At 41.3% G+C, this 20583-nt stretch overlaps 1 protein-coding gene across 2 annotated transcripts in view; it reads left to right on the forward strand.

The window, feature by feature from the left end:
* Window positions 1–20583, forward strand: part of PHACTR2 (phosphatase and actin regulator 2) — a 146516-nt gene that overhangs the window by 36177 nt on the left and 89756 nt on the right. For both annotated transcript variants that reach the window (XM_040238609.1, XM_040238607.1), the window contains exon 2: window positions 2932–3099. In XM_040238609.1, the coding sequence (XP_040094543.1) occupies window positions 2932–3099 (168 nt within the window). The remainder of the gene's footprint in view (window positions 1–2931; window positions 3100–20583) is intronic.

The raw sequence follows: 20583 nt of genomic DNA on the forward strand, positions 1-20583 counted from the left end.
GGTCTCTAGTGACACCATAGTGGATGGAGGTTGTCTTGTTCCTCTGGGCAGTGGTTTGGTGTGATCCCAATTTGGGGAGGGAGGGCGAAGAAGAGATGCCTTGTGCCTGGGTGTGGGTGGAAGTCCAGGCTCCCGTGTGGTCTCCACTGACTCTGTAGACGATGCTTCGTTATAGCTGGCACGAAGGAAGGTTCTGGCTCTCTACTTGGTCCTCTCTGACACCACTCTCTGAGGGGTGTTGGGGCTCCTCATTAGAGCTTTGTGAGGACGGACATCTGATCTCCCCACTCAGCCTTTGTTGGCTTGGGTGGTCACAGTTCCTTCTGTGGTGTTTGTCTGGAGTGGAGCTGCTGCTAAGTCGCATCAGTCGTGTCCAACTCTGTGCGACCCCATAGACGGCAGCCCACCAGGCTCCCCCGTCCCCGGGATTCTCCAGGCAAGAACACTGGAGTGGGTTGCCATTTCCTTCTCCAATGCATGAAAGTGAAAAGTGAAAGTGAAGTCGCTCAGTCGTGTCCGACTCTTCGTGACCCTATGAACTGTAGCCCACCAGGCTCCTCCGTCCATGGGATTTTCCAGGCAAGAGTACTGGAGTGGGTTGCTTTGTTTGTCTGGAGTGGAGCAGTTTTCGTCTAAAAGTTCTCTGTTTTGCTAGCCTGTCCCTTTTGGCTCGTTTGACTAGAGGGAGCAGGCTATTTGTTGGTGACCACTTCAGCTGCAAGTCGGGAATACATGAGACTAAAAAAAAACGCAGGTATCTTACCTCTGTGTTGTTTCTTAGGTCTTGAGGTCCCAAGCTGATCTACTTTCTTTTCAGCTTGTTAGTCTATTCATGGTTTGTTTGTTTGTTTTTGGCCACCCCACACAGCATACAGGATATTAGTTTCCTGACCAGGAATCGAACCCCCTGCAGTGGAAGCATGGAGTCTTAACCTCTGGACCATCAGGGAAAGTCCCTTGTGTTTGTTTTATATATAGCATCCAGGGTATCTTTAGTTGTATTTAGCAGGAGAAATAGTAAAAAGTAAGTCTATTCCATTTTCCTAGAAGCAGAGGTTCTTGCCATTCAATTTTTGTTTTATTTATCCTAGTATTTCCTAATATTTTATTTTGAAAGTTTTGAAGATGGAAGAATTATACAACTAATCACCACACATCCACCACCTAGATTCAACACTTAGCTACATTTTACTATATTATATATTTATCTATCCCCATTCTATCCATCAATTTATTATTTTTGATGAACATCAGTACACTTCATCGCCATTAGCATGCATGCCATTAATTGGACTTTACTATTTATGGTTTTTTAAAGGTAGATTTTACATAAAGTGAAATACACAATATCATAAATACCGTTTGATGTGTTTCATATGCACACACGCTAAGTCGCTTCAGTCGTGCCTGACTCTGCAACCCCATGACCTGTAGCCCTCAAGGCTTCTTTGTCCATGGGATTCTCCAGGCAAGAATCCTGGAGTGGGTTGCCATGCCCTCCTCCAGGGGATCTGCCCAACCCAGAAATCGAACCCACATCTCCTGCATTGGCAGGTGGGTTCCTGACCACTGGTGCCACCTGGGAAGCATGCGTTTTGTGTAGTCCATCCTTTACTGAGATAATTTCTAGGACCCCAGAAAGATACCTCAGATCTCTGCTCAATTAATTCCTACCTCCATCTCACTCCAGGAAACAACATCTGTTCTGACTGTTTTCTTCTTTCTTTTCTCCAAAATTCATGTTGCCTTTTTAAAAAACTTCATATAAATAAAGCCACACAGCACATATTCTTTTGTGTGTCCCTTTTTTTCGTTTTTTTCAGCACGGTGTTTCTGAGATGCATTCATGTTGTAGGTACCAATAGCTCCCTTAAAAAAAATTGCTAAGTGCTGTTTCATTGCATGAAAAATACCATCATTTATTCATTCTGAGTTGCTTCCAGTTTTTTGTCACTAAAATTTGATTGTTGGGTAATATACATTGTCACCATCTTCTTTCAGTTATGAATGTAGTACAAGACAACGTAAAGTTCAGGGCCTTTCTTCTGGTTGACGAAAAGATTGAGGCACATAAAAATGCATTCTATTACCTAAAACATCCACCTTCCTCACATATGTCTTGTCATTTGTGATAGCTATCAGTTTATTTGAAGCTAAAATTTTTTTTGGTAATAGAAGCAAAAGAGTTTTGGTGTGGTAAAATTTAAATTTAGCTTCTCGGCATTAAATTTTATTTTGTGAAGAAAAAAAAGCCTGGTTTCAACTACACCATGACTGTCATATTCATTACTGAGAATGCCAAATTAGTCTCTGGAAGAACATCCTGTTTCACTTACAGTACTCTGCTGCTGCTGCTGCTGCTGCTAAGTCACTTCAGTCGTGTCCGACTCTGTGTGTCCCCATAGACGGCAGCCCACCAGGCTCCTCCGTCCCTGGGATACTCCAGGCAAGAACACTGCACTGGGTTGCCATCTCCTTCTCCAATGCATGAAAGTGAAAAGTGAAAGTGAAGCCGCTCAGTCGCCTCCGACTCCTAGCAACCCCATGGACCGCAGCCCACCAGGCTCCTCCGTCCATGGGACTTTCCAGGCAATACTCTACTTCTGCACAAAAATATAGATGTAGTTGTTACAGATGGATTCAGCTGTGTTTTGCAGACCCTTATTTATCTGGCCTTAACTTTTCTGTAAGTCTTTTGCTTCTTTTCTGTTACCTCAAAATGAGTATATAAAGGACTTTAGTTTCTGAGTGATTGATTTATTGACTGATATTAGAGGAGAGCTCTACCAGCAGGCAAATGGGCAAAATAAACTTTATGTGAAATTCCAGTTAAAGTGGGTATGCTTACTTTGAACAATGCAGGAAGAAATAAATGATGTTGTTTCAAACTTTTATTACAGCTTTTCTCTTACTTGACTTTTCTTTCTGCAGTTGATGGGCTGGACAAAGCTTCTATAGCAAACTCAGATGGCCCAACAGCAGGCTCCCAAACACCTCCCTTCAAGAGAAAGGGGAAACTCTCCACCATTGGTAAAATTTTTAAACCTTGGAAATGGAGGAAAAAGAAGACGAGTGACAAATTTAGAGAAACATCAGCAGGTATGAATATCATAACTTTATTAAAGGATAAATTGTTAAATTTTCCAAAAGGTAAAAGACTGTATTTTGCAGATTTTTTTATTCTGGGAAAAAATTAATCTGTATTTGAAATGAAATTATTTCATTTAAGGGTGATACAACTTGAGGTTCTGATTTGTCTTCTTTTTCTATTCACTTTGGCTTTTTAACATAGTCTTGTTTTTAAATATGTACTTGTAAATTCATATAAAAATTAATGTATAGGGAGAGGAAGACAAAATGGAAAATTAGAAGTGGAAATGTTATTTGTCAGTATTATAGCTGAAAGTATCCATTTACGTATATACACACTCTATTATCTCTGTCTGCTTAGTTCCATTAGCATGATCCTATTTGTTAATTAAGAATTTTCAAAATGTCTTTCAAATGTACTTGTTCTGCGGGCAGACTTTAAATGTCTGTATGAAAAAGAAATGTTGCTATATTTATTAATTTTAAATTTCTATCATGTCCTTAGGACAAATAAATGGTGTGTGACCTGGAGGACACATAGTGGTATTGGTGTGAAAACTTTTTATTGTTATTTTATTTTGTGGATTTGTTAAGCCTTAAAAATTACATTATTTAGTACCTTTCATATGGACTCATGGATGAAGTTGGCTTTAAATCTCAGGCCAGAATTAAGCTTGATTTAAACAAGTGTACAATATCAGTGGTATTGTTTAAGGTAGAAAGACATTTTATCTCTTGGTGTAAGTTCAGCTTTTTCCATGTTTGTTGTCTAAAATAATCCCTTCATCAAAAATTCCTCACTGCCCCAGAATCTAGTACCGTCCATGGATTACAGAGCATGTCTTACCAGTCTGTGCTGAAATAAGAGCTGGCCTTTAGTTCTAGAGCTGTGAAATAAAATGGAAAACACCACCAATAGCACAATGGTATAAGATAGAGACACCAGGATTTCCTAAAGAAAATTGTCTCTGCTGCATCTACAGCTATATCATTTCTTTGAGCATTTCATATTTAAAAAGTAGTAATGATAGGTCTGTCTAGTCAAGGCTATGATTTTTCCAGTAGTCATGTATGGATGTGAGAGTTGGACTGTGAAGAAAGCTGAATGCCAAAGAATTGATGCTTTTGAACTGTGGTGTCAGAGAAGACTCTTGAGAGTCCCTTGGACTGCAAGGAGATCCAACCAGTCCATTCTGAAGGAGATCAGCCCTGGGTGTTCTTTGGAAGGAATGATGCTAAAGCTGAAACTTCAGTACTTTGGCCACCTCATGCAAAAAGTTGACTCATTGGAAAAGACTCTGATGCTGGAAGGGATTGGGGGCAGGAGGAGAAGGGGACGACAGAGAATGAGATGGCTGGATGGCATCACCGACTCGATGGACGTGAGTTTGAGTGAACTCTGGGAGTTGGTGATGGACAGAGAGGCCTGACGTGCTGCAGTTCATGGGGTCGCAAAGAGTCAGACACGACTGAGCGACTAAACTGAACTGAATGATACTATTTCTGGTATTTGTTTTAAAATAATCCTGGAGGGAAGGGGAGGATAGATGAAAGACGATCAGCCATAAGTTGGTAATTGTTTAAGCTGGGTGATAGGTGTATGGAGTTTATTATTCTATCTCTATTCGTGGGTATTGGAAAGTTTCTGTAATAGAAAGACAGGCAAAGAAAAAAGACTTGACTTAGGGGCAATAATGATAGCTTGCTTATTGAATTCTCTTTAGCTCCTAATTGGCTTCTTGGGTTAGGAGCAGTGGGAAGTGATGCACTGAGCCTGGTGCTAGGCAGGATACCTGGATTCTAGTTGAGTCCTTGCCACCAAGATGCCATGTAACCTTGAACAAGTTAGATCAGAGTTGAATGAGTTGAATGCTAATGTGCTTTCAGTCCCAGATTCTGTTGTGGGTCCTAGACTCCTTTGAACTCCTGTCTGGGCATCTTGTTCTGCCTTGTTCTTCAGTTGTAGATGGAATTACACTGGTCTTCTTAAGTACATCCCACTCAGGTTTTCCTAAGCATTGGAGGAATCTGGCTTTTCAAGTCACCATGGAAACCCAAGATGGAAGTAACTCTGGACAGTAGCAGTAAGAAGACATTGAAAAGAGGTGATGGACATCTCTTCAGTTGTCTCTCTTACCCTTTTCCTGAATCTCGTCTGCTAACTTCTGTCCCTAAAGCAGAAGCAGTTACAAAGAACTGCCCTTCATCTTTTTTTGTCACCTCTTTTTAATTATTTTAATAGTAGGGAGGCTGTAACATTTCTATCAACCAAGAATATTTAAGAAAAGTCATTTTAAACAGCACTAAGTGTTGTTTTATATTATCCCATATTTATTGAGGATAGCCTATCCATCTTTGTATTGTTTCCTTTTCAGATTCACACAAGATTTTATATAGAAGTTGTTTATGGATACGCTATTTCTAGTTCCTAAGACTACTGAATTACATTAAAAACCCGAGAAAGTTATTAGATGCCTCACTGGGTTGTTTTTTGTATTTGCATCAAAATTGTGACATAACAGAGTGAAAACAAGCCAAGTAGATGTATTAATAATTCATTGTGAATTTTTCTGCTGCATTGACTCACATCATTTCTTTTTAAACCCATGTTATTACTGATATTTGGCTCAAATTTTCCTAAGATGTTATCAAGTGTCCCAAGTACTTTGCTGTCACTTTATATATAAACATATGTATATATTCAGCTCAGCTCAGTTCAGTCGCTCAGTCGTGTCCGACTCTTTGCGACCCCATGGATCGCAGCACGCCAGGCCTCCCTGTCCATCACCATCTCCCGGAGTTCACTCAAATGTATATATACATATGCTTATTTTAAGGCTTCAATTTCTGCTGAGCTTTTTGGAATGTATTAGTAAAGCCTAAAATAAAGGGTGGAACGAAATGGTATAACATGTTTTTTTCACATTGAGGGAAGATATCACATTTAGAGGAAGACTGATGCATTTGGAAATAACCAAGAGAAGGGTGTTCTCTTCTTTCATACATTGTCCCAGGCTGTGAAATCTAGGCATTTGGATATGACCGAGGCTACCTGCAGTCAAAGATCACCTTACGCAAGATCTACAATATTTGGGGATATGAAAGAAGATTAATTTCTTCCAAGAAAAGTAACTCTTCTTTGTTTTGCTTTCTTCTAAACTCTTGGCTTTAGAGTCATAAGAATGTGAATCTTACTGTCTTCCTTTACACAGTGATTATTACCACTTTTCCTAGTCTGGGTGTCTGTTGTAGGAATTTTCTAAAATTAATTTTTATTGGAGTATAGTTGCTTTACAATGTTGCATTAGTTTCTGCTGTGCAGCAAAGTTTTGTGTGTATATATATCAGTCATACATACACATATATCCTCTCTTTCTTTGCATTTCCTTCCCATTTGGGTTGCCACAGAGCATTGAGTAGAGTTCCCTGTGCTATACAGTAGGTTCTCATTAGTTATCAGTTTTATACATAGTAGTGTATATATGTCAATCTCATATACTGTATATATCCCCATCTCAAATTCATCCCACGTTCCTTCTCTTCTTAGTAGCGTTATGTTTGTTATCTACAGCTATGTCTCATTTCTGCTTTGCAAATAAGTTCATCTGTACCATTTTTCTGGATTCTGCATATAAGTGATATTACACAATATTTGTTTTTCTCTTTCTGACTTACTTCACTCTGTACGATAGTGTCTAGGTTCATCCATGTCTCTACAAAGGCACAATTTTGTTGCTTTTTATGGCAGAGTAATATTCCATTGTCTATATGTACCACATCTTCTTTATCCATTCCTCTATTGATGGGTGGAATTTTAATTGGTGGTAGGTAGGATGCCACACTGATTTATTAATTCCATTGAAATAAATGTCATTGTTCTCACACGTTTATGGCAGTGGAAGTTAAGAAAGGTCCTGTCTTCTGCCTGCTTGATCATCCTTGAGTCAGTTAGATTTGGAAGGCTGTCTTGTCCTCTTAAGGCAGGCTGGGCCTGTGCACTGACTTCAAGTTCTCTGGATTTGTTTTATAGCAGAAATTTACTTGTGTCTTCAGTTCTGTTTGGAACAATCTGTAGGCTGTTTGGTTTTATGGAAGAATAGTCTTTGTCTGTTTACTCTCCCTCAGTGATTCTTTTCTTCACTTTTCATCTCCTGAGTGAAAGGACCCTTCTTGGGTCCCACCTAAGCTCTGTCCCTTCCCTGTCTTTAGAATTCACAATCTCATTTAGACTTTTCCCCTATGTAATCATTTCTTCCCCTTTTTTGGGGGGTGGTGGGGTGGGTAGGTAGTGATGGCTGAGGTTCCTCCCTGCTTTCATCTCCCCAAAGCTGACAATACAAACAAGCCCCCTATCTAAACATGGCTGTTCCTCTTCTGCATGGCTGTTTATGACCGAGACCAAACGTCTTGAAAATCCAGCCTTTTCCTCTGCTTCTGCTTCCTCCACAGTATCATCGCTTTCCATCTGCCGTCTGCCCCTGCACCCAGCACTCACTCCATCCAGGAGACACCAAGCCTCCCAATCCTGACTTTCAGTGTTACTCTCATTTTCATCCATCTCATTCGCCACCACTTGTGCCTTCTCTGGCATGCCTTCCTTCTTTTACAAAACAGCTCTTACTGACTTTCAAAAGATGCCTTTATTTTGGTTGTCTTTGACTTTTCTTTCTCTTTTGTCCCCTCTCTTCCCCTCCCATTTCCCCTAAACCCATGGGAGAGGTTTGGCACCTGTCTCAGCCCTTCTCTTTCTGTGCATGTACCCTTCCTCACCCCACGCTCTTCTCAGTGTGCACATCTCTCAAACCCAGGTTCCAGCGGAGGCCCAGGCACATTGACCCACGTACCTGATGTGCAGCAGTGCCTGAGGACCACGTGTTAACTCAAAATCCACTCATATGGTCTATATAGTTCTATCCATACATTGAAAAGACAGTACATGCCAGGCATCGATTAATTTCCTTCCAGATGTCAATTTTTTAATTAAAAGAAAATCAGATATTTTGGTGAGACTTTTCTTTTAAGAAACATGCATCAGATTTTGCTTTCACACAGTCAAGGGAGACATTCAGTTAAGTTGGACTGTAAGATTGCAGAGTTAGACTGAGAAGTTTTTACAGTGAGATATTTTGATGTCTGAGAGCAGTGCTGTGAATATCTGCTGTATGCCCTGTGGTTTAGAAGAGAGGGTCTGTGGATCTCTGACCACATTCAGTTCTTCCTCAAACTGCTGAGTGATGGGGCAGGTGCCTGGAGTAGTAATCATCTAATTCCATTCCTCCCAAAAGGTATCACAAGATGTGAACAGAGTATGAGATACCAGCAATAATTTTTTGTGAGAATGATTCTTCAATACTGTTTAAGGCAGTGGCACCAGAGATCTTACAACTTGATTCTTTATTCTCTTCAGCACATAGTTAATGCTTAATATTGGCTTAACATCTAAAATGTCTTCACTTTAATATCTTTACTTTTCTGTGAGAGTTGGACCATAAAGAAGGCTGAGTGCCAAGGAATTGATGCCTTTGAGTTATAGTGCTGGAGAAGACTCCTGAGAGTCCCTTGGACTGCAAGGAGATCAAACCAGGCAATACTAAAGGAAATCAACCCTGAATAGTCATTGGAAGGACGGTTGTTGAAGCTGAAGCTCCAACATTTTGACCACCTGATGTGAAGACCTGACTCATTAGAAAAGACCTTCAGTTCAGTTCAGTTCAGTTCAGTCGCTCAGTCGTGTCCGACTCTTTGCGACCCCAGGAATCGCAGTACACCAGGCCTCCCTGTCCATCGAGGCAAAAGGGTGGCAGAGGATGAGATGGTTAGATAGCATCATTGTATCAATGGACATGAATCTGTGCAAACGCCAGGAGATAGTGAAGGACAGGGAAGCCTGGCGTGCTGCAGTCCATGGGGTCACAAAGAGTCAGACACAACTTAGCAACTAAACAGCAACAGCAAACTTCCACATTCAGAAATACTTCTGTGTTTTGGGATGGTATTAAAATACAATTTCAGGAATAGAAACAAATTATTTTTAGTGAAGCGAGGTAGAAAATTTAAAGTTCACTTGGCAGCAGTAGCGGTCACCAGAAGGTTTCATTCTGCTGCTGCTGCTGCAAGTCGCTTCAGTCGTGTCCGACTCTGTGCAACCCCATAGATGGCAGCCCACCAGGCTCCCCCGTCCCTGGGATTCTCCAGGCAAGAACACTGGAGTGGGTTGCCATTTCCTTCTGCAATGCATGAAAGTGAAAAGTGAAAGTGAAGTCGCTAAGTCGTGTCCGACCCTTAGCGACCCCATGGACTGCAGCCCACCAGACCCCTTTGTCCATGGGATTTTCATTATGCTAGCCCTACTTATTTCTATCTGTTTGTTAACTTAAAGAGAGGAAAGGGTTTTAGAGAGGAAAGGGACGACGCCTGGTCTGAATGAGCACAGAGAGGGAGGAGACAGGGAGGGGGAAGTTCTGTGTATAAATGCTTTCGAAACCAAAGCAGACCCCCCGCCTTCCCCAATCTGGCTTTCTTCGGCATCCAGACTTTGACCATGGAGTTCTTTGATCTGTCCTTGCCTGTTGCTGTCTCCTGCATTCTTTCAGGTCCTGAACCGGTGATTTATTTGATTTCTTTCTCCTTGTGCAGGTCTCTACTCTCGGCCTTTCTTTCGGTTTCTCCGTTATCTGGTCCTTATCACTGAAGGTCTCAATGATTGCAGGTTGCCTCTTTGGTCTACTTAGGTATGAGCCATCCTGGCTCTAGAAAGCTGTGGAATGCTAGAGGAGCAGGGAGGGGCTGGGTTCTAGCATTAGGCCTCCCTGTAGGGGGAGAACCTGACCCACCTAGTGAGGCTGACGGAGAAGATTCAGGATGGTGCAGGCTATCAGGAACCCTAGAGTAATAGAACAGTGTTCGGGTTTCAGACCAGCAAATAGGGCAATGGGTCCTTCACAATGAAATGGCACTTGTTCCACCAGGAAGGGTAACAGCACCCAGTAAGAGAGCAGTGCAGGCAAGCTTTAGGAGCCAGTGTGTTCTTTATTTAGATGGTAGTATTCATGGGCAGATGGTGCCGGAACCAAAAAGACTCAAACAGGCCTCACCACCCCCACTTTTTTTTTTTTTTAAGGAACCAGGCAATAGAGTAGGTAATTAGGACAGGAAGTTATCAAAGGATTCAGGACAGAAACTCACTGTTTGAAGTGGAACACGGGATAGGTCTGCAAGAGTGGCCTCCTTAGATGCCAGATCTCAGATACTGGAGCTCCTCTTTTCTACAAGGACACAGCCCAAGAGTTGGGTGGCCCGAGAGATCAGGGATTGTTGTGGATTTGGGACTAGGTGGGGAAATCTCTCCCCACCCTCCCGGATCACCTTGTGTACCACTATAGGAACTCTGCCTCACGTGGAGCTTTGGTCCTTTGCTTCTTGCTCAACAAGTGTGACTGACTCCACATTATTTCCTGAATGAATCCCAGCCTCTTCAGCTCTTCTCAGTGTAATTCAAAATGACCTTTCCTGCCTTATCTTTCTGCTATTAGTCATTTGCTTTGGACTTCTGTCCCCTGGGGTCCCTCACTGAGTGTGCCCTGAGCCTCCGTGTCCCCAGGCCTTTCTTCTTGCTCTTCCCTCTTTCTCTGAGCACCTTCCTCCTACAGCTGCACCTGGGGAAAAGCCAGACCTGCAAGGGTCCCAACTTATCTCTTCTTTCCATAAGATATTCTTGTCCTTGATTGAGCATCGTAGGAACCTCCTCTCTTGTGCTTATCCTTCTGTTAGGACGTGTGGACTTGGACCTCTTTCCTGGTTTAGGTGTCTGCTACCAATTTACTATGTAGATTATTTAAAAGAGGGGACTCTCTCACTCATCTTTGCCCCACTTCCTGTGCTTTACATGATAATTTGAACCTCGTATGTACTCTTAAAATATGCCTTGAGTTGGTTATTTATTGACTCTCCACTATAATGGAAACAGTCCTGGGTGCTTTAGGACTTTATAAAAGAAATTGAAGATTGAAAAAATATCATGTAGAAGGATAACAATAAATGAAAATACAAACCAAAAGCATGTATGCACAATTGCAACTATGTACAACTATTAAAAAACCAATAAAATATCTAGGGGAAATTTTATCTTTTTATCCTTATTTAGAAAGTTACACTCCTAAATGATGAAAATCAAGACAGTTTATTTTCATTATAATTGTGACTTTTATTTGTGTTGCTAGTAATGGAGAGGGAATGCCTGGCTTAATTTTTAGATAACGTTGTTGCAAATTATCAGCCTTCTAGGAGTCAGGGGCTTGCCTCGTGGCTCAAATGGTAAGGAGTCCACCTGCAACGTGGAAGGATCCCTGGGCTTGATCCCTGGGTCGGGAAGATCCCCTGAAGAGGGAATGGCAACCCACTCCAGTATTCTTGCCTGGAGAATCCCATGGACAGAGGAGCCTGGTAGAGTACAGTCGACGGGGTCACAAAAAGTTAGACACGACTGAGCGACTGAGCAGCAGCAGCTAGGAGTCAGAGTAATTTGCTCAAAGTCATCTGGTAAAAACTTCAATTTACTAAAGGTACTCTTACTCCCTGATAATATAATGGCTCCGTTTTTATTGAATGCTATATGTGCCAGGTTCTGCTATCAAAACTTTATTCCAGTTAACTCACTTAATTCTCAAAGGTTATGCAGTTTAAGTGCTGCTATTATCCCAGTTTTACTGATGAGGACACTAAGGCCAGAACATTCAAATGGCTTACCCAAGGAAACACACCTAGCAGGAGGCAGAAGCAGTATTTGAACCCAAGCAGTATGGTGCTACAGCCAAAAATCTGTACCATTACACCTTGTGGCCTCTGTGGAAGATAATATTCATATTCAGACCAGTAAGGATTGATCACTGAAGGATGATCCTAATTCCTGGATATGCTTCTGTTACTGGAGCTTTTGCTTTAAAAAGGATTTGGTCTAAAGAATTATTTTGGATCTACTTCCCCAGCCTGATTTCAGGCTGTGTACACAGAAAAATGGTTGACAAGGATCAAAATTATGTTTGGTTCAGTTAAGATAGTGTTTTTTGTTGTCATAGAGGCATAATGTTGCTTATGGTGTTTAACTCGTATATCTAGAAGGTAGGGCAAAATTAGAGGATTTTCCTGGGGTATTACTTGCTCAGGACTGGTCTGGTTGCATGAATAAATGACAGAATTTTGATTTTATGTCTTGTTCCACTAAGAAGATGGAACTGCCTTCATGGATCATTCACTCTCACATCATACTGGAGGAAGTGAGGAGACTCTCTCACTTTTCCCAACATACAGCAGCACAAAGAAGTTACATAGCTCACAAAGACCACACAACACATCCTGGTCCATGTAGGTAGGGCCCCTTGCTTATATGCTAGACAATACTCTTGCCCTCTCAATGGACGTTTATTGAGCATCTACGTCTGTTAAATGTCAGGCAGTGTTGTAGACTCTTGTGATACAGCAGGAACAAAAGAGACAAACCGCCTTCTCTTATGGGATGTACATTGTAGGAGGCAGAGAGTAAACTCTGTACATTACATGGTGTATTATAACATGAGGGGAAAAGATAAAGCAAAGAGTAAGGAATGTGGGAGGGAAGTTTCAGTTTAAAATGAGGTTGTCAGGGACTTCCCTGGCGATCCAATGGTTAGGACTCTGTGCTTCCACTGAAAGGAACTTGGTTTGATCCCTGGTTGGGAAACTGACATCCCACAAGTCTCCCCATGCAGCCAAAAAAAAAAAAAAAAAAAGAAACCGAAACAAAACAAACCAAAAAAATGGGATGGTCAAGGAAACTTCACTGGGAAGGCAATATTTGAACAAAAACAAGATGGAAAGAAAGAAAAGTGCAAGGAAATCCTATTAAGTGATCACATGAGTTAGAGATATCATGTGTTTTCTTCTACCTGATAATAGTGTTAATACATTGTGAGTAAAATCCAATATAAACTTTATCCAATAATTTAACAGTTAAATGCTTTCACATTCATGAACCTCACGGTTGCTAATCTTGATGTCTGTTGTTGGCATCCTAGTTCTGAAAAAAATCACATAATTTTACTCTACAACTCTACTAGAAGAGGAACAGGAATCCAGGAAGGGGATTTAGCTCTATAATACAAATGTTTCACTATGGCTTCATTTCTTAAATTCAAATCTAAGAGCCAGATTCCGACAGGCGATCAGATAGTCAGCTTCATGGAGTCCAAATTTTGAATCCCTCATATGTTGATATTTTTTTGGTGGCTCCAAATATCAAGTTCAAGATTACCTTTGTACGTCGAAACAATGTGTTATTGCCTCAGTGTTCAAACACCCCTTGTTAGTGATGTCCCCATATTGCTGGGATACAGTACAAGGAATGACAAGTAAATACCCGAAATTAATTTATAAAATTCAGTTTAATCCACAATACACCTGAAACCTGGGACTATTAAGAGTCATTCCTCCAAATACAGCCAAACACTATTTATTGTTACTGAAGCAAGACACCTTCTGAGTTTTCAATGGGAATTTTTAATGGAGAATTTCAGAGTTGTAAAGAACTTTACCAGTCATCTAGGTCTGTCTCCAGGGAATCACTCTTGGCTCCAGCAACCTTGATAATATATAGTCAGTTTCTTCCTGAGATCCTAATTCCTAGCTCTCATTGTGGAGGATGTTTTCTTTCATATTGTCCATGGGATTCTCCAGGCACGAATGCTAAAGGGAGTTGCCATGCCCTCCTCCAGGGGGATCTTCTCGACCCAGGGATCGAACCCAAGTCTCTTTCATCTCCTTCATTGGCAGGCGGGTTTTTTACCATTAGCATCACCTGGGTACTTATCTGTCTATCTGTCTCCTAATCACATTGGTACAAAATGGTCCTCCCGTCTTTTTCTGAAGTTCTTTCATCCCCTTAATCTATTTTCGATTTAGAGTTTCTCACCATTCGAAATTGCCTAATTATTCAAGTAGTTTTTATTGAGTATCAGACCTAATGCCTCAGGTGCTGGGTCATAGAGGGGAACAAGCCTGACAAGCTACCTGCCTTTCATGGAGCCTACAAGGTAGCCTGTGGGTCTAGCCATACCTCGTGTTCTTAGTCTTGACTATTTTAATGCCAAGATAACATAGTAACTCTCCCCCAAATTCCTATTATGGCACTTTACCCTCCACATTTTTAATGTTTAGAATCAGTGTCCAGAAGAGAAATTTATGCTGTTATTAAAGTGGTAAGAATTTGTCAGTAGGAATTAAATATCTTTTAAATGTCTGCTAAGTTGCTTCAGTCATGTCCGACTCTGTGTGACCCCAGAGACAGCAGCCCACCAGACTCCCCCGTCCCTGGGATTCTCCAGGCAAGAACACTGGAGTGGGTTGCCATTTCCTTCGCCAATGCATGAAAGTGAAAAGGGAAAGTCAGGTCGCTCAGTTGTGTCTGACTCTTAGCAACCCCATGGACTGCAGCCTACCAGGCTCCTCCGTCCATGGGATTTTCCAGGCAAGAGTACTGGAGTGGGGTGCCATTGCCTTCTCTGCTTTTAAATGTCTAAGGAATTGAAAGTCCCCCATTGACAGTCTAGATTACATTTATGCTCATTTAAATGATCAATGCAGAGAAATAGAGGAAAACAACAGAATGGGAAAGACTAGAGATTTCTTCAAGAAATTAGAGATACCAAGGGAACATTTCATGCAAAGATGGGCTCGATAAAGGACAAAAATGGTGTGGACCTAACAGAAGCAGAAGATATTAAGAAGAGGTGGCAAGAATACACCGAAGAACTGTACAAATAAGAGCTTCACAACCCAGATAATCACGATGGTGTGATCACTCACCTAGAGCCAGACATCCTGGAATGTGAAGTCAAGTGGACCTTAGAAAGCATCACCACGAACAAAGCTAGTGGAGGTGATGGAATTCCAGTTGAGCTATTTTAAATCCTGAAAGATGATGCTGTGAAAGTGCTGCACTCAATATGCCAACAAATTTGGAAGACTCAGCAGTGGCCACAGGACTGGAAAAGGTCAGTTTTCCTTTCAATCCCAAAGAAAGGCAATGCCAAAGAATGCTCAAACTACCACACACTTGCACTTATCTCACATGCTAGTAAAGTAATGCTCAAAATTCTGCAAGCCAGGCTTCAGCAATACGTAAACTGTGAACTTCCAGATGTTCAAGCTGGTTTTAGAAAAAGCAGAGGAACCAGAGATCAAATTGCCAACATCTGCTGGATCATGGAAAAAGCAAGAGAGTTCCAGAAAAACATCTATTTCTGCTTTGTTGACTATGCCAAAGCCTTTGACTGTGTGGATCACAACAAACTGTGGAGAATTCTGAAAGAGATGGGAATAGCAGACCACCTGACCTGCCTCTTGAGAAATCTGTATGCAGGTCAGGAAGCAGCAGTTAGAACTGGACATGGAACAACAGACTGGTTCCAAATAGGAAAAGGAGTATGCCAAGGCTGTATATTGTCACCCTGCTTATTTGACTTACTTGCAGAGTACATCAAGAGAAACGCTGGGCTGGAAGAAGCACAAGCTGGAATCAAGATTGCTAGAAGAAATATCAATAACCTCAGATATGCAGATGACACCACCCTTATGGCAGAAAGTGAAGAAGAACTAAAGAGCCTCTTGATGAAAATAAAAGAGGAGATTGAAAAAGTTGGCTTAAAACTCAACATTCAGAAAACGAAGATCATGGCATCTGGTCCCATCATTTCATGACAAATAGATGGGGAAACAGTGGAAACAGTGTCAGATTTTACTTTGGGGGGGACTCCAGAATCACTGCAGATGGTGACTGGAGCCATGAAATTAAAAGACGCTTACTCCTTGGAAGGAAAGTTATGACCAACCTAGACAGCACATTGAAAAGCAGAAACTACTTTGCCAACAAAGGTCCGTCTAGTCAAGGCTACGGTTTTTTCAGTGGTCATGTATGGATGTGAAAGTTGGACTGTGAAGAAAGCTGAGCACCGAAGAATTGATGCTTTTGAACTGTGGTGTTGGAGAAGACTCTTGAGAGTCCCTTGGACTGCAAAGAGATCCAACCAGTCCATCCTAAAGAAGATTAGTCCTGGTGTTCATTGGAAGGGCTGATGCTAAAGCTGAAACTCCAATACTTTAGCCACCTTATACAAAGAGTTGAGTCATTGGAAAAGACCCTGATGCTGGGAGGAATTGGGGGCAGGAGGAGAAGGAGACGACAGAAGATGAAATGGCTGGATGGCATCACTGACTCAATGGACATGAGTTTGAGTGAACTCTGGGAGTTGGTGATGGACAGAGAAGCCTGGCGTGCTGCGATTCATGGGGTCACAAAGATTCGGACACGACTGAGCAACTGAACTAAACTGAATGTTTTATATACAGAAAAATATCACCCAGATTCTCCTAGTTGGGTGATTTGTTTCACCTCCTTATAACAGTACATTGTATGCTCTTTCTAAGTCTTCACTTCTACATACTCTCTAGGACGTGTTCCCCCTCAGTTCTGTTGTGTTTTCCCACAGGCATTCACCTAAACTCCCTCCTGACATTAGACCTCTCTTTTCTATCAGATCTGTCTCTTTTGAGCCATCCAGAATCCTGTCCCACGATGCCTCAAAAATTACTTTCTTATGCTGATACCTCATAGCACTTTGTTTTATTATTAATACTCTACTTTCATTGCACCCATTCATACTGTGCCCACTCCTCTGGATGCTATTTGCTCTGAAAACACTGGAATTCTTCACTCTTGTTTTTTATGTCCACACTGCTGTCCTCCAAGGTAGCTGATTTTATGCTATTATCTGAGTTGTTTTTCTTTCATCCTTCATTGAACTTCAGTAGACCAGCTCAGTCAGTCTCCACCCAGTGTATCATTTCTTCCTGGAGCAGACCCTGTGTCCTGCCAGGCCTGGCATTATTGTTTGGTGTTATGGTCCAGAAAATCTGCCCTCGTCTCTAACACTATTCGTTCAAATGGCTGTTCACAGTCTTTGTTCGCTCTTGGCATGTCATGATCTCCAGCCAGAAGAGAAGAAAACCACAGCCAGTCTTCCATACCTTTCTGTTTCCCCCTCAGGACTTCTGTCGAGATGGGGCTTCTGATTGCTTCTAGGAAGACAATTATTCCTATTTAAAAAAAAAAATTAGTAGAGGAAAGTTGGCGACATCTTGGCATGTCCTCCTTTGTGTCCTAAGAAATATCACGAAAAGCCAGCCTTCCGTCTGCTGGCCCACACCGTCCACGCATCAGTAGCAGTTCCTGGGTGCAGTTACTGGCAGTAGTTTCCTGCCGGTTCTCATCTGTCGCCCTTCTTGTTCATTCGTACAGCAAACCTTCACTGATCTACTGGGAGCTCAGATCTGTTCCAGGTGTGGGGGACACAAGAGTTAACAAAAAGTGAAAGTTCCCGGGCTTATGAACTTTGTCCTGTGCTCTTTGCTTTCGCGTGTCTGGTGCCACTGTTCTCGTCTGTCTCTGACCTGCTGTCCAGCCCCAGATCTGCAGAGCCCGTCAGCTTTCCCCTTCCTTTGTGTTAACTTTTTCCTCTTCTCAACCTCTCAACTGCTGTTTTGATTCCTTTTTTTCTTCCTCAAAATAGTTATCTTTGTAACTTCCTTAACTGTATTATTCTCCCATTCCTTCTAGATATTATTCACCTTTTCCAGAGCAAAGGGTGATGTTCCCCAACTCCTTTACTTTCCCTTGTGGGAAAACTGCTTTGTATTTATAGCTCTACCGGTGGCATCTCTCCAAGGAAGAGAAGCAAAGGTCACAGCCAAGAGATCACTGGAATGGTTTCTGCACAGTCCAGACCCCTGGGTCTCAAGGTTACCTGTAGTCAGTTTTTTGGCAGCTCCTCTTGGAAACATTTGCTGTCAACTTTCCCCAACAAACCGGGCCCCTCGGAAGGAGGCTTTTCACAGAGCACTGGTTTGTGCTTGCAATGTCAAACCATACCTCTTTTAGAAAACATGAATAGGATTTTTATTTTTCTGAAACTTTTCCCTGCCTGGCCTCTCTTTTGGACTGTGGTCTTGAGTCAGTGAGCCTGTATTCCACAGGAAGATACTCCATTTCTTCCTGACAGTTGTGATGTTGGACTCCTGAGATTTTCTTAGGAGTGGCTGTAGGAGGCAGATGTACAAAGAAACCACCAGCTAGTTCATACTCTGTCACAGCATTTTTGATCAGGACTTTCTCTAACGAGGTCATTTTTTTGGTCATTCACTACTCTTGCATTTTCTCTGTGTGTGTGTGTGTGTGTGTGTGTGTACAGTGGCAACCCACTCAAGTATTCTTGCCCAGAGAACCCCATGGACAGAGGAATCTGGAGGACTGTGGTCCATAGGGTCACAAAAGTCGGACACGGCTTGGCAACTGAACCACCACCACAGTTTTATGAATTTTTAAAAGGTTTTTTTTTTTTTAATGTGGACCATTTTTAAAGTCTTTATTGAATTTGTTACAATATTGTTTCTGTTTTTTGTTTTGTTTTTTTTTTGGCTGCAAGGCATGTGGGATCTTAACCTCCCTGACTGGGGATTGAACCTCTTACATTGAAAGGCAAAATCTTAACCACTGGATCACCAGGGAAGTCCCAGTTCTGTGAATTTTAATGCATGTATAGTTTGGGTAACTACCACCATAATCAAGATAGATCATGGTTCCATCACTCCCACAATCTCCCCTGTGCTGTTTTTTTTATGGTCATGCCCTACCTCCTCTCTACCCACCCCCTGAACTTCTGACCTCTGGCAGACACTGCTGTGTTTTTCTTCACTGTCATTTTGTTGTTTCAAGTATGTCATTACACTTGTAATCATTGAGCATGAAATCTCTTGAGACTGGCTTCTTTCACTCAGCATAGCACCTCTGAGGTTCATGCAGGTTGTTGCCTGTATCAGTTGTTCCTTGCGATTGTTAGGTAGCATTCTTTGGTATGAATGTTCACAGTTTGTTTATTTGTCCACCTGTTGAAGGACTTCTGGATTGTTTCCAGTTTGGGGTAATTACGAGTAGAACTGCTATCAACATTCTGTAAAGGTTTTTGTGTGAACAAAATTTTTCTTTCTCTAGGGAAAATGTGTGGGAGTCGATTTTGGGTCCTATGTTAAATGCGTGTTTAACTTTATAAGCAACTGCCAAACTATTTCCCAGACTTGTACTCTCCTACCAGCAGTGTCAGAAAGTTCCAGTTGCTCCATATCCTTGTCAGCACTTTGTGTTATCATTGTAATTTTTTTTATTGTGGTGAAAACATATTATAAAATTTATAATCTCAATCATTTTTTTAACTGTACAGTTCAGTAGTGAGACACATTTACATTATTGTAAAGCAAATCTCCAGGGACTTCCCTAGTGGTCTGGTGGTTAAGAATCCATGCTTCCGTTGCAGGGGCACAGGTTTGATCCCTGGTTGGGGAACTAAGATTCCCTCATGCCATGCAGTGTGGCCAAAATAATAATAATAAAGCAAATCTCCAGAAGTTTTCATTTGTAAAGAACTGAAATTCTGTACCTATTAAACAATTCCCCTTTACCCCCTCTCCCCAGGGCCTGGTGATCACCATTCTACTTTCTCTATTATTTGACTACATTAGATACTTCATATAAGTGGAACCGTAGAGTAGTTGTCAGTTTTATAACTGTTTTATTTCATTTATCATGTCCTCAAAGTTCGTTCACGTGGAAGCATGTGACAACATTTCCCTCCTTTTAAAAATAACATCGTATTTCATTGCATACGCATATCACATTTTGTTCGTACAGTCATCAATGGGTATTTGGGTTGCTTGCATCTCTTGACTGTTGCTACTCTGAACATGGATGTGCTGTCATTATTTTTTTTATTTTAACCATTCTAGAAGGTATGTAGTAGAATTTTATCATGGTTTTAATATACATTTCCCTTGTTGTTGTTCAGCCATTTAGTTGTGTCTGACTCTTTGAGGCCTAATGGACTACAGCATGCCAGGCTCCTCTGTCCTCTACTGGCTCCTGCAGTTTGCTCAAATTCATGTCCATTGAATCTGTGATGTATTTCCCTAATGGCTAATTATGTTCAATTTCTTTTCATATACTTACCTGCCATCTATATACCCTTTTTGGTAAAGTTTCTGTTTAAGTATTTTGCCTGTTTTCTGATTGTTTGCTTTCTTCCTGTTACATTTTGAGAGTTCTTTATATATTCTGGATACAGGTTCTTGGTCAGGTATGTGATTTGCACATATTTTCTCCCAGCTGGTCTCTTTGCCTAACCCCAAACCACAAAAAGTTTTTCCTATAAATTCTCCTAAAAGTTTTATATTTTAGTCTTTCACATTTAGATCTATGATCATTTTTATGTTATTTTTTATGTAAGGTATAAGGTTTATGTCAAGTTTCATTTTTTGCATTTAAGTGTTCAATTTTCTCAATAGCATTTTTTGAAAAGACCATCCTGTCCCCAGTAAATTGCTTTTGCATAATTAAAGACCAATGAACATTTTTTTTTC

The sequence above is a fragment of the Oryx dammah genome, unplaced genomic scaffold, assembly GCF_014754425.2.
Source record: "Oryx dammah isolate SB20612 unplaced genomic scaffold, SCBI_Odam_1.1 HiC_scaffold_4, whole genome shotgun sequence".
Classification (NCBI taxonomy): domain Eukaryota; kingdom Metazoa; phylum Chordata; class Mammalia; order Artiodactyla; family Bovidae; genus Oryx; species Oryx dammah.